The 14,582-nt window shown below is 46.3% G+C and overlaps 1 protein-coding gene across 1 annotated transcript; it reads right to left on the reverse strand.

Annotated features, from left to right (window-relative positions):
- Window positions 1-960: 960 nt before the first annotated feature.
- Window positions 961-14,564, reverse strand: HDAC3 (histone deacetylase 3). Its single transcript, XM_037062685.1, has 15 exons — window positions 14,450-14,564; window positions 14,260-14,342; window positions 12,779-12,921; window positions 9,070-9,151; window positions 8,885-8,941; window positions 8,709-8,764; window positions 8,187-8,320; window positions 7,576-7,656; window positions 7,110-7,183; window positions 6,888-6,952; window positions 5,569-5,658; window positions 5,385-5,443; window positions 5,048-5,127; window positions 4,597-4,754; window positions 961-1,625 (listed from the first exon to the last, which is right to left on the reverse strand). The coding sequence occupies exons 1-15, from the start codon at window positions 14,502-14,504 to the stop codon at window positions 1,556-1,558; spliced, it is 1,287 nt and encodes a 428-aa protein (XP_036918580.1). The 5' UTR covers window positions 14,505-14,564; the 3' UTR covers window positions 961-1,555.
- Between the last annotated feature and the right edge of the window lie 18 nt (window positions 14,565-14,582).

A 14,582-nucleotide genomic window follows, 5' to 3' on the forward strand; every position in this document is an offset into this window, starting at 1 on the left:
CCAGAGCTGGCAATTTATGTTCCTGGTGGGAAGATTCAGTGACTCACTCCCTCCATAGCCCCTACTATGCTCAGTCTAGGACTTGGTAAGATTACAGGGACGCTGCCAACCTGTCTGGCTCCTAAATCCAGCCTTCACCTCTGAGTTCCACTTTCTAACTGCCTGAAGGAAAGTTGCACAGAGCTGTCCAGTGCACACTTCAAACTCAAATATGTCCAAAACAGTTCAAAAGCCACAGGCTTTATAAGCTACAGTATTGAGAATCAGGGTCAAAGCACAGAAAAGTAACCTATCCGTTACTCTTTTTTTCTTGTACCACCATCTATACCTGCTATAGCATTTACCTCACCCCTTACTGCATTGTACTCCCCTTCAGGGAAGGGCCTGCGTTTGCAACTGCTGGCATCATTCTTCACATAGACAGTTAAGATAATGGGAAACAACTTCTGTCAGGCACTGTGCTAGGTGAGCACTTGACATGTTTTCTCCCAGTGCATCTTGACCAACTTGCATCACCATTCCAAACGTGCAGGTTCAAAGATCTGAAGTTGTCTCCTACTCCCTCTCTTAAACTAGTAATCTGTCCAGGTTTGTCTAACTCAGGATCCCCAACCCCCAGGCCACAGACCGGTACCAATCCATAGCCTGTTGGGAACAAGGTGGCAGTGAAGCTGGCCTGAGCCCTGCCTCTTCCTCCCCCAACCTGACCCCAAGGAAAAAAATGGTCGCTGGTGCCAAAAAGGTTGGAGACTGCTGGTCTAGCTCTCAACCAGAATACTCTATTAACTGCCTATACATGAGCAAGATAATCCATACCTAGGTACATACGTAGGGCCTAACATATGGTAAGTGCTAAGTGAATATCAACTGATTTTTATTACATATATCATCACTCCCATTCCCTCTCCCTTCATACACAGGTAGCTAGCAAAAATTAAGACTGCCCAGAAAGGCAAAAGGTACAAAAAATACCAACTTGGTTTATTGAATAAAAACAGTGGTAAAATGGACATAAAGACAAAAGTCAGAACAGGACATTTTCACATCCCCCCGCCCCCCTCAGAAAACATACTTCCCATCATTTGGGTCTAAGGTAATTGTTAGGGAACCAAAGCCCCCTAAAATCCCTCACTCTTCATCTGCACTGGAAGCAAGGCCTATGTAGGAAGGAAAGCCCAGGAGAGGCAGAAGTCAGAGGGAACCTCAGTCCTGATTATTCCTTCACCCCTAAAATTCTCAGGGTTGGAGGGAAGCAGGTAAGGAGTAAAGGGGCAAAAGAGGCAGGGACTGGCATCTAGGGCCCACTGCCCAAGATGTTCTAGAGATAGCTATCTTTGTCCCCATCCAATCTCAAATAGGTACCATTGTCAGGCCTTGGGAGGGAGAAGAAAGAGGATACTTGGTTTGAGAATAAGATGTGACCTCCAAACAGTCCCCAGCATCGGTAAAACCAGTGAAGGTGACCACTCCAGAGCTGGGGGACCCACACCTCTTCCCACCCACCCAATAAAGAGGTAAAAAGGAATTCCTTGGTGCACAGCAAGCCCAGCTGCTCTTAAATCTCCACATCGCTTTCCTTGTCGTTGTCATGGTCTCCATCATAGAACTCATTGGGTGCCTCGGGCCTGCAAAGCAAGGGGAGAGAGGTGAGGGCCCACTCTCCAAGCTCCGATACCTCCCCACACAGACATCGTCTCTGGAGCCACTTCACAGGCCCCTTTGTCAGGGAACCACCCCTCCCCTTCTGTTGGTACAGAATGATAGCCAGTCATTCCTCTATTCACGCAGAGTCAGTAAACATTTATTGAGACTGCTCTGTGCTAGACACTATCACAAGCCTCATCAATACAGTAGGGAGTGAGCCAGACAAAATTTCTGACAATCCTCAAAAACTTACCTAATAAATGAAACCAACAATAACTGACAAAGTAAATAAACAAATATGATAGCTTTGGATGATGGAGAGTGCCGGGAATATTTTTAAATGAAATAAAGAAAGGTGTGACTGAGTGATGGAGGAAAAGGATAAAATTTCAGACAGGATTATTAGAAAAGGCTGTTCTATGAAAGTAAGAAGTCTGACAAGGAACTCGCCAGCCAAAGACCTCAGGAAGACCTTTCAGAGCTGCGGAACAAACACACAAACAAAAAAACAAGCACAGCTGTTCCTGGCTATATCACAGTTCACTTATTGCAGCTTTTTTAAAAACTCGTGATACAGTGAAGCCGCAATAAGTGAACTGCAACATAGGGACAACTGTATACTTCACTGGTGAGTACCCATATAGAATTTTATATGTTGTTAAAATTACGTAGGTTTAAGAGTGTAGAAAGTATTTAAGAGCATATGAAGTGTTTATAAGAGTGTGGGAAAGCTAATAGTAGAGTGGGAAAGGTTTATAGGAGTGTGGGAAGGATTTATAAAGCCTTAAAATATATATAAATAATAAGATAAAAGTAACGCCGCTACTTCGCAGATTTTCAGCTATTGCAGGAGTCTCTGGAACATAACTCCCGCGATAGCTGAGGGATCACTGTGCCGAAGTTGTAAGGTGGAAGGAGACTGATGTGTTCCAGCAAGAGCAAGGAGACCGACCAGGATGGCTGGGAGGAGTGTCATGGAGGGCATTAGTTAAAAGATGAGACCAGGGATGTAAGGGCCAGCATGCAGGACCATTTAAAATCATAGTCAGAAATGTGGATTTTCTTCTAAGTGCAATGGACAGGAGAATTTTAAGCAGAAGAGTGGCATGGTATCACAAACCTGTAATGAGGGAAGGGATGTGAAAGCAACACAGGGCCCACTAAATACTCAATAGTAGTTCATTTGTTTTTGAAAATTATTCTCTAGGAGAATACGAATAACTGATAACTGAATTATCTTGCTCACAGCTGGTAATTAAGAAGAGAGAAAGTCACCAAAGAGGAGCTGGGGAACTAAGTCAGGAAAACTCATTATCACTGTCCTGCAAATGATAAGCAAGCTGAAGACAGAGGCATCAAAGAACAGGCACCGGCGGGCAGTCTGACAGCGCGGTAGGGCCTAGAACAGGAAGAGGCCTAGGGCTTCCATGGGCAGTTGAGAGCGGGGGATACTACACAGAGACTAGGCCCAGACACCAGATTGGAACTATAGATGAAAAAGCCACACTTTGCCAAAAGGAAGAACCTAAACACAAGTTTTTACCTTTTTTTAAGACAAAGAAAATCAATTTCCAGAATTTAAGCCTCAGATACCTAGAGAAGTTGAGAAGAACTTGATGGGTCAAAAGGGAATTCCTGAGGCCAGAACTTCTGATACTTCTTCAACCAGGAGTGGAAATAAGGGGGTATTCATGGAGGAGGAAGCTTGTAGTTGTCCCAAGTGTGAGAGGAGTAAAGCCCAGGTCCAGAGGATGGATCTGGAAGCTTAAAGTCTAAGAGAAAAAGATTCTGGAAGGGATTGAGAAGCCCATCAGACTGCAGCAGGGCCAGCTCAAAGCTCCAGCCCTGCGTGGGAGCAGGGCCCGACGTGCGGCAGGCGCGCAGCTGCGGTCATCCTTCAGTCACGCCAGGAGTCTGCTCTCCCTGCGGATTCTACTGTCTTTCCCTTCATTTTTCAGAAAAGCCTATTTTGAGATTTTTTTTTAAAAATTCTATCCTAGTCTTTTTTCCCCCAATTCACTGCATCTGTAAATATCTTATTATCTAGCTCAGAAAGCTATAAAGACTTTTTAAAAACAACCACAATACAATTATCATACCTGAAAAAATTAACAGAGGAAAGAAATCAAAGGGCCTTAGAGAGCAGTATATGGGCAGTGACCTGTTCAGCTCTGAACCCGGGAATTAGACGCTGGCAAGAACAGAAACTGTTTCAGACTTTTTAGAGTCTGGCAATTAGGCAGCAGACAGTTAAACATTTCGTGCACACAGCCTCTGACCAAGCAGCAACAATTCCAGGAATCTACTCTACTCCAGCGAGCATGCAGAGATATACATGTAAGGGGGTCCACTGCCACAGTCTTTGTAATAATGAAAACATGGGAAACATAAATGTCCATCAATGGTACTTGGTTAAATGGGGCTACAGCCACACAATGGAATATTATACAGCTTATAAAATGAGGCAGGTCTGTACATACTGATATGGGACGACATGCGTTACTTTGTAAGAAAAGAACCAGTTGTAAGTTGTAGAGCAATTTGTATAGAATGTTCCAACTTATATATGAAAACTACACATGCTCTGAGAATAAATGCGTATGTCATTTGTGTTTATCTGTGCATGTTAAACAGTATACTTGCAATCTATAGGAAAAAACATCTATCTGAAAAAGTACCAATCAAACTAATAGTAGTTACACTGTGGAATGGATCTGGGATTGTGTAAATGCAAACTTAACATATTTTAGTGCTGCTCAAAATTTTTACAATAAACATATGTTATTTATGTCATTAAAAACAGGGAAGTGTGAAATAGCAGCAGACCACGGAGTAGGGATAGGAAACGACATAAGCCAGGGACACTTAAGCTAGTGCCTCAGCTCACTTGTCCCCTCTTCACCTCCCTGGCAAGCCCGGTAGCATCCCTGCTCTCCAGCTCCTGCCACAGACCTGCTGTAGTTCTCCTCAGGACCCCTCTCCTCTGCATCAGCCTCATCAGTCCTGTCATAGGTCAGGAGGTCTGCGGGCACATCGTGAATCTGGACACTAGGTGCGTGGTTTAGCATCTTCAGGTTTTCAAAGATGGTCTGACGGATCTGGTCCAGATACTGGTTGAGGAAGAGGAATAGAGAGTGAGCAGCTCCCAGGGATTTAGAGCATCCATGTTTCTAACTGCTTTTTGCCCTCACTGTCCTAGTTTTAATCCCATTTTGAATCGTAGTTTGAGTCTCCACACTGAGAAGTGTCTCTCTTCCCACCCGACTGCCTCTGGGCTGCCTCCTCGCTGCTAACAGTGCAAGTGATGACTGAGAACTTTCTCCTCTGACTTCTCCGATTTCCCACATCCTGGACCTCTCCAAGGCTCCCTGACTCTCATTCTCAGCTTTTCCAAACTACTGACCTGGCGTGAGTTCTGATTCTCAATGCGGGTACTGACATCTGGATGGAGCGTGAAGTCTGGGGCAAAGTACTCGAAGTATTCTTAGGAGGGAAAAGAAGATTAGAAGGACAATGTATGCCTTGGACAGACAGGTAGGTCCCAAGATTTCCCAATCTCTTTCCTTCCCATCCAAAATTTCTACATTATAGTTGCCTAATCTTTTCACTGATCTGAGCTCAGGGGTTCAGTCTGCAGAGCTCCAAGAATATCAATTCCCTCTCTGCCTTCAAAACAAGCCATTGTGGGGTCTTGTGAGAATGGCTTTCCTGGGGTTGGGGAATCATGGGGTGGTCCTTACCGCTGTAAGGAAGCTCCTCGCTAATGGCCTCTTCTACCAGCAGCGATGTCTCATACGTCCTGAAACCAACCAGCAGAGGGGGACAGGCTGAGCAAGTGGGCTGAAGGGCCCACTTGGCCATCTCTCAGGGAACCCCTAGCTCACACAGGACATGGTGGAAGAGGACAATCAGGGGCGTGCTTACCAGCAGCGGGCAACATTTCGGACAGTATAGCCACCACCACCTAGCACCAGTAGAGGGATATTGAAGCTCTTCACATATTCGACGCATTCCCTGTTAAAAGAAACCAAAGGAGTGGCTAAACGTGGTTATCAAAAGCCAAAGTCTACACCTTTCGGTACTGTCTGGAAAGGGGCACAAAGAAACCAGAAAGGCTTGCAATCTTGATCTAGGCAGTGACATTCCCTGAGTGATATCCTTGAGATACATGTACTTTATTATGTTTCTGTTGTGTCTCAAAATTTTGTAAGTAAAGTGCACTCCCACGTCTGTCCTACGCTATACCTACCCTGGCACCCTACCTGCTAATCTACTATTTTCATCTTTGCACCAGCAAGTGGTATCAGCCAAATGTCAAATGTTCTAATGTCAAGATAGAACTCAAATCATCTACTTCTATCCATCTACTTCTCGCCACTTCCTCCACCTTGGCCTGGGCGCTGCATCCCCCGCCTAGACAACACCAGTGCTTCCTAACCGGCCGCCCACCTCTGCTCCTGTCTCCCCAACTCAAACCTTTCTCCAATCGGCAGTCGGAGAAGTCACTTTAAAACATGAGTGGGATCATGGCCCTTCCCTGCTTAATATCTCTCAATGGTTTCCTACCACATTTGAAATATAATCTAGACTCCTTACCAGGGTCTAGAGGCTCTGGTCAGCCTCCCCCTGCCAACCTCTCAGACCTCACCTTAACCCACCTCCAGCTTGCTCCCCACGTTCCTGCCTCGCACACCAGCTCTTCCCCACCTCTGAACCTCCGCAAGGCCCACCCACCTCTTGGGACAGACTGTTCTCCGCTCTTCCTATGGCTCCTTTCAGCCTCAAGGTCTCAGTCCAAATTTCAACTCCTCAGAAAACCCTTTCCAAATTAGGCTATCTAAAGTAGGTTCCCCATTATTATCCAGAATCTTGGCTTCCTATCCTTTCCCTTCATAGGATTTATAACAATCTACTTGGTTCGCTTGCTCATATTTTGTCTGTTTCTTACACTAAACTACAGAGTCCACAAGAGTTCATCCAATGCATCCCCATCTCCTTGTATAATGCCTGGAACATAATTGCTTAGTTTTAAGCAATTATAATTGGGTGCTTAATAAAAGTCTATTGTGAATGAATGACCAGCTGGGGAACCCTGTTCGAGGTGACCTTTCTGGTTCCAGCACAATTTGTAGCTATTTTTTACCAAGAAGAGGTGAGGCTCATTCTCCAACTACGCCCTCTCCCTGTACTGAGGTCCGACGCCACTTGAAAACCTGGGGGAGTCTAAGGAGAGCAAGTCTCACCCATGCCCTCGAATGCTGAGGTTGAAGCAGCCCAATCGATCACAGCCTAGAGAGTCAGCTCCACACTGCAAAAAGCAAAAGCCCAGGCAGCTGCAGTAAGGTAACTGATCAGAATGGCCTAGACATCCTTCCCTTCCCCACCAACCTAGAGGCTCTCTTCTTCCCTGTTCTCTTCCCCCAAGGCTAGGCAGAGCCCTCTTGACAAGGCACTGGAAATATTACCTGGAGAACAATGCACGTGGGTTGGTAGAAGTCCACCACTTGGTTGATAACCGGCTGGAAAAGGTGCTTGTAACCTGGGAGAGGGCCAAAGATGGGTACCTGGCACCCCAAGGGGATGGGGAGACAGGGAACAAAAGGAAAAAGGGGGTTGAGAGAGCATATAGCCCAGGAAAGGGGCAACCCAAGGAACCAAACCATTGGTTCTAAAGTTCTGAAGGGGGTCCCAGACCACTTGGAGTTACAGATGAAATCTAATGACCCTTTTCCCACAAAAATGCACATACACAAAAAATGTGCTGCACACAATTTCCAGGCGGGGGTGTGAATGGGGTTCATGGTCTCTCTGAAAGCCATTCATCCTTAAGGACAATACAGGGCGGACAAGAGTAGATAATACAGGGCAAAAAGGTTAATTCAGGGAGAGAAACAAGGGCCCGGTGAACAAGGAGAAGACTTTAGTACTTACTTTGGTCATCAATGCCATCCCGCAGGGGCACATTAAGACAGTAGTAGCGGCCACTCTCTGCTCCAACTTCATACATGTCGCCTACAGGGAAGTGGGATGTGGGAGGTGGCAGCCAGGCATGGGGGGTGTCCACAACACAACTGCTTCAACCCCACCCAACACTGAAGGCCTCTCATTCCATCTACATACCTGCACCATGTACCCCCTAGAGTCACTAAGTCTCCTGCAGCTTGCGTTCATTCAACAAACACTTTCTGAGGGTCTACTGTGAGCTAAGCTGTGTGCTAGGTATGGGGGATACAGCAATAAAGGGAGCTAATAAAATGAAGGAGATCCCACTAAGCTTTTATTTTGGGGGGTGAGCATAACAAGGAAGAAGACAATAAATAAAACAAAACACCACAATAAACACAAATAGCAGTGTGTGCCCTGTGAGAAATAAGCAGAGTGATGGGAGAGAGTAACGCGCAAGGAGGCAACTGCTTTAACTTGGTGGCTAGGTGGGGCTTCTCCGAGAAGGGGCATCCAAGCTGAGACCTGAAGGCTGAGGAAGAGGCAGTCACGGTAAAGAGCTGAGGGCTGCGAGGGGGTGTACATTTCAATTCCCATACCTGTGCCAGGGAAGAAGTAGTTTCCATACTTGTGGAAGGACACTGTCATGACCCGGTCAGTGAGGTAGAAGGCTTCCTGAACCCCATCGCCATGGTGGATGTCAATATCAATGTAGAGCACCCGAGGGTGGTACCTGGGATGAGGGCAAAGCCAGGGCCTGAGGCAGGGGTGAGCCCCAGGAAAAAAAAAAACATTCCTCCCAAACACAAGGTCTGGGTCTGCTTCCACCCAATTCCATCCAAATCACTCAAAACCTAATACCACCAGTCCCCTAAGGGCAAGCTGGGGCTCCAGCCTGGAGGCAGGGACAGGAGAGGGAGGTGTAGAGGAAGTCGAAATGTAAGCAGGCAACAGGGAATCGGTAGCAGAGTATAGGAAGAAGTAGCCAGAGTAAAGCATAAAGAACTTGGGAGAAGCTGGTATGGAGGTGGAGGTCAGGGTCAGAGCCAGGGCCAAGGCAATCTGAGATCTCCTCAGCTAAGAGTCTCATAAGCCCCTCCATCTCCTCCCAGGCTACTTACTTGAGCAGCTCCAAGATGCCAATCACAATGTCATTGACATAGCAGAAGCCAGAGGCCTATGGCAAGACAGTGGTCTTATAAAGAAAGGAACAATTCCCCCACCCAGCTGCCCTCCACTGTCATCCAGAACACCAACCCTAGGGTGGCCATTGTCTCCCCATCACCTCCTCACTGACCTCAAACTTCTTGGCATGGTGCAGACCACCAGCCCAGTTAATGGCAATATCACAGATCTGAAAAACAAACACCCAGCTCACGATCCTCCTCCTGCCCACCCCCAAAGCACAGAGCTCATGGTAAGGGTCAAGGCCTTGAGTCTGGTAACCCACAGAAGGGGGAAGGGGACCGGGGCTGTGGTCACCTTGTTGTTCAGCTGGGTTGCTCCTTGCAGAGATGCACCTGTGTAACGGGAACAGAACTCAAAGAGCCCGGGAAACACTGGGCTGCAGAGAAGAGGAGCAAGTTGAAGCCTTTTTACCTCTGTCCAGGCCTTCCTCTACCTCTCCCTTGGCCCAAACCCCACCAGTATCTGTTCTTCAATAACCTGCTCCCCCTCCTGCACGTCCAAGTTATCTGCAAATTTATTCAACAAATATTTTGGACCAAACCATGTACCAAGCCCTGTGTGAAGCACTGATGGGAAGTAAAGAAGCATTTAACTGTCAGGAAGTCTGTACCCTAGCTGGTAAGAGCAGCAGGCAGTTTCAGGTATTTGAGCGTACACACAAAACAAATACAAGTTGAAAGAAAATATGAGTTCTATTCTTCTTAAAAACTTCTTCTAGGGTCACCAGTTCAATCCCCAGTCAGGGCACATGCATGGGTTATGGGTTTGGTCCCTGGTCAGGGTGCGTGCGAGAGGCAACCAATTGACGTTTCTCTCTTACATTAATGTTTCTCTTTCGCTCTTTCCCTCCCTTCCCCTCTCTCTAAAAATAAATAAATAAAACCTTTAAAATAAGATTCTTCTATGGGTATCACATTTTTATATAATGTTCAATAATGTTCTTTATAGTTACACATTTTAAAGTTCTATTCCTATAACAAACACAGAATAGTTATAATGGTGAGATAACCCACAGAAAGCCTTTATCACAGTGAGTGAAAACTAGTTAGCCTTTAATAAGCGTTAGCCATCATCCTTACCATCTTCATTCTTTATAAAAAAAGAGAGGCTTGGAAGCAGACACAAAAGGTTACATACTATAGGACTCCATTTAAACGACACTCTAGAAAAGGCAAAATACCGGGGCAGATGTGAGATCAGTCGCTGCCTAGAGCTAAGGTGGAAAGAGGAGATGGACTCCAAATGGGCATGAGGAACCTTTGTAGGAAAACTGGACTCTCTATCAAAACTCTCAGACCTGTATGCTTAAAAAAGGTGGATTTTCCTGTATGCAAATTATACCTCCATAAACTTGACCTTCAGAAAAGGAAATGCTTAAAAAAGTTCCCTCATTTTAGGTCCAAGAAAACAGTGCCACTGACACATTTGCCTATGTGGGGGAAAAAAACTGTAGGGAGTTTTAAGAGTTTTTCAAAGACTTTGGGAAGGACTCGTGGTTGACACCTAGACAAGTAAGCAAATGAAAAAACAATACAATTATCAGCTCCAAGAAAAACAAAAAGTTGTACTAGAATAAGATTAAATCATGGTATACTATTGGGCTCAATGGTAAATGAGTTTTCAAAGTTATAACAATACAAGCATAGAATATTTACTTGCAGCACAAAGGGCTCAGGGATAGATAGGATGCCCTAAGTCAGGGACGTCAAACTCATTTTCACCGGGGGCCACATCAGCCTCGAGGTTGCCTTCAGAGGGCCGAATGTGATTTTAGGAATGTATAAACGTAACTACCCCTTAACAGTTAAGTGAGAGCTCAGCACTGCCACCGGGTAGAAACAAGGTGCCAGGCTGGATAAAACAAAGCGAAGGGCCTGGCCCGTGGACCTTGCATTTGCCACCTGTGCCCTAAGTGCTCAAACAGCTCTCAGAGGGCCCCAGCTGTGGCCTGGGGGCTGATTCTGCATTCACAGACCTGGAAAGTGAACTCAGAAATAGCAGCAGCAGCAATAACAAAAAACGAAGTAACCTCCCAAGGCAGCAAGTGACTGAACACCAAGTGACAGCACAATGTGTGTGGGACAGACCTCTGAAGCTGGCATGGTCAAGGCTTTGTGGTGTGAAACTTCCTGGTGGTATGAAGGCTGGTAAGGCCTTGAAGAGGATGAAGGGAAAACAGAAGGCATTGCAGGGGGGGACCTATGCAGCAGGGGCATGAGGATAAGGATGGAGGGCACTTAATGCCAGCCTGCGGAGTTAGTGTCTGTTTCTCCAGCCCAGGCTACTTCTCTTGGTAGGATACTTTAGGGAAACAAGTTAATGTAGTATTTAAAAACCTAGGTCCCAGATCTGAATTCTGCCACCTCCACTGACCAGTTATGGGCCACAAGCTAAATTACCAAAATCTCCTCTAAGTTCAGTTCACCCACCACCAGGAAAAGGATGATTCCATCTCGGGGTTGGTGTGAGAATTAAGCAGATGTAGCAGCAAGCCTCAGCACAGCAGACTACCTTCGGTAAATGGTAGCTGTTGCAGGAAGCTCTACAGGCTGGTCTCTTCGAGAAGTCAAGTCAAGGGAAAGATATGTCACAGATTAAAAGTCTTAAGAGATAAATCAACCAAATGCAATGTGTGAATCTTGTCTAGATCCTAGTTTAAGAAATCAACTGCAAAATAGAAAAATTATAAGAAAATTGGAGAGCCCTGGCTGGTGTAGCTCAGTGGATTGGCCTGCAAACCACATGGTCACGGTTCGATTCCCAGTCAGAGCACATGCCTGGGTTGTAGGCCAGTTCCCAGCAGGGGACTCACGAGAGGCAACCATACATTGATATTTCTCTCCTTCTCTCCCCCTCTAAAGATAAATAAATAAAATCTTTAAAAAAAAAAGAAAATTGGAGAAATTTGAATACTGATTGCATATCTGATGATATTGAGGAATCACTGCTAATTTTTTAGGTGTGATAATGATATTATGCATTTTTAAAGAGTATCATTTGGAGATACATCGAGTATTCAGATAAAAGAATGTGACATCTGGGAGTTGTTTTTAAACTATCTAACTTGAGGGGAGACAGATGAAGATTGGCCATTTGCTCATCAGTGTTGCAGCTGCATGACAGATACACGTATGGGGTTTGCGGTACTATTCTTTCAGAAATGTTTGAAATTTTCCCTTAATAAAAAGTTTTAAAATAAATTGAGTGAATAGTAGCTGTTCTGCTCGATATATTTTCATGAATAGATACTAGAAAGTAAGCAAGGATCATGGCTTACCTTTCTAGTCCACTCCCTTCCCCACAGGGTCGAACTCCGAGTTTTCCTGGTATGGTACAAGCCCAACCAATATAAACCTATCATATCTATGTCTACACACTCTTGCTTTTTAAATCCTTGAATGCTTCCCTCTACTGTAGGGGTGAACACTCCAATTCATCACAGGGCTGTCAACTTTTGCAAGGCCCTACCCATCACTTCAGCCTCAGTTCAGATCACTCTTCTCTTCATATGCTGCGGTTGGCCATTTTTCTGTTCCTCAAATGAGTCATCCTCCATCCTACCACAGACCCCAGCACATGTCACCTGTCCCTACTGCCCATGACGTTCTTCTCCTCACCCCTTTTCCTCCCAACCATCTGTTACCTAATTATCTCCCACTCTTTCTTCAGATCTCAGCTCAATCTTCACTGCTTCTTCTAGGATGCTTCCACTGACAGAAAAAGCTGGGTAATTTTCCCTCATGTACATGTTCAGACACAGACACGTGCCTCTCCTTCATAGGACTTAGCGCAGCTATAACACTAAAATTTTGCTCTTGTTGTTGATCATTGCAGTGTTTGGCACATGGCCTGGCCTAGAGCAAATGACCGATAAATATTTGTTGAATAAACCAATGAGTAAATGATGACTCAGTTTCTCAGCATCTCCCCACTCACTGCCTGCAGGACCTCACTCAAGCATTCTCCTTGAAATGCCTGGCATTCAAAGTCCTAGTCCTCTCACCAGTCATCGCCCACGTTGAAGGCATTAAGGCTCTTGGTGAAGCCTTGCATATTGGTGGGGCTGACTCTCTGTAGGAAGTCAATGTAGTCCTCAGAGTGGAAGCGGCACATGTCATGCTGCGAGGCCTGGTACGGCTTGAAGACCTCAGGATAGAAAAACAAGGTGAACCCAGGCAGGGTTGGTCCCAGTTATGGGGCTGAGACTGCCCATACTGTACCAGCCCTGGGGACTACCCAAAACCACACCCAGCAGTCCCTTTACCCCCAATCCTTGTTATGAGGCAAAGGTCAGTGAAGAAAAGCGGCTCTGATAAACAGTGGTTTAGGACGACCAAGGCCACTAAAGACCACTGGGCTTGCTTTATCCTTCCGACCTCTAGCCTAGCCTTTCCTACGCTCTCAACCATGTGCCCGGATCCATCTGCCCTGTTCCCTGGATCTCCTATTCCTGATTCTCTCCATACTCATCTCCTCCCCTGACCTCTGATTCTGCCCTTCCTGTGTCTGAGTTCTTAATTTTGGAATCAAATAATATAGGATATATGACAATCTTCTAATTAAAACCCCAAGTACCCACATGCTAAGCCAGAGATTTCTCTTTTGAGGGGGTTCACGCACATGTTAGAAATTGACTAAGACCAAAAAGTTTTCTCTCCCCAGAAAATGTACACAGTACCTACCAGCAAAAGGGTTTCAAGAAATTCATAGATTTATGTACTAACATCACCTCAATCTTTTCCATGACCAATTCAATTGTCTGTGCCTCAGCACAAGCAGTGGACACTCATTCATACTGTTGACTAATTCCCTTGCAACACATGAGGACTGAGCTTAAGTGTTACAACCACATATCACAGCTACAAATTCCAAGCATGTGTGTATCTGGGAGATAAAGAGCTGGGTAGTGATTATCCGTGTAGGGGTATTCTAGGTTGAAAAGGGAATACCCAGGACAGCTGCTCTCCTACACACACACAAACACACACACACACAAACACACACATTTACACCAGGGCCATGGTCCTCCCTGGAGCTCCAGCTCCTGTGAGTGTAGAAGAGCTGCAGAGAAGGGGTGGAAGCTGATGGTAAACCTCACATCCAGACAGATACAGTAATCCAGCCCCCTCTCCCTTCCTTGAGGCCACAGCACTGCCCGCATCCTAAAATGCTAGGGGGAAAAAACACCTTCTGTCTTCAAACCAGCCCCACTCCACCCTAACTCTAGGCCAAGTATTAGTCCACCTGAGGTCAAAGGGTGGCTGACCTTACTAAGATGAAACAGTAACTCTCATTAAGTTGGTGGAGGTACTCACCAACACTCTGCATAAAGGCGAGGGTCTGCTCCCGGTTCCTTCTACCCAGTCTCCCCCTCACTCCCATTCTTGGGGTGGGTCTCACTAGGTGCACTCAGTGTGGCCCACTTAGCTCTAGGGCCGCAGCTCGCCCCCACCCTCAATCCCCAGTAGAGGCGGCAGAACTCACGATCATCTTCTTATAGAGACCGTAGTGCAGGACCAGACTGTGGGTCAGAGCCAAGCGATGGGGCTTCATAGGGTGCCCAGCCCCTGAGGGGAGGGGAAGAGAGTTCGTCAGTTCTCATCCCTGGAGTTGTAGCCCCAGGCTCGGAACCTTCACGTCCCTAAACTCCTCGCGTACCACCCTGTTCCCTCACCGTAGTGGAAGTTGCCCACGTCGGGGTCGTAGAAATAGGCCACGGTTTTGGCCATGGTGCCCGAGGGACCAGGCCCCGCGCCTCGGCCGCCCGCCTCCTGTCTGTCCCACCTCTCGTCGTACGTGCTGCGTAA

The sequence above is a fragment of the Sturnira hondurensis genome, unplaced genomic scaffold, assembly GCF_014824575.4.
Source record: "Sturnira hondurensis isolate 20B ecotype Veracruz unplaced genomic scaffold, ASM1482457v3 Scaffold0001120, whole genome shotgun sequence".
NCBI classification, from domain to species: domain Eukaryota; kingdom Metazoa; phylum Chordata; class Mammalia; order Chiroptera; family Phyllostomidae; genus Sturnira; species Sturnira hondurensis.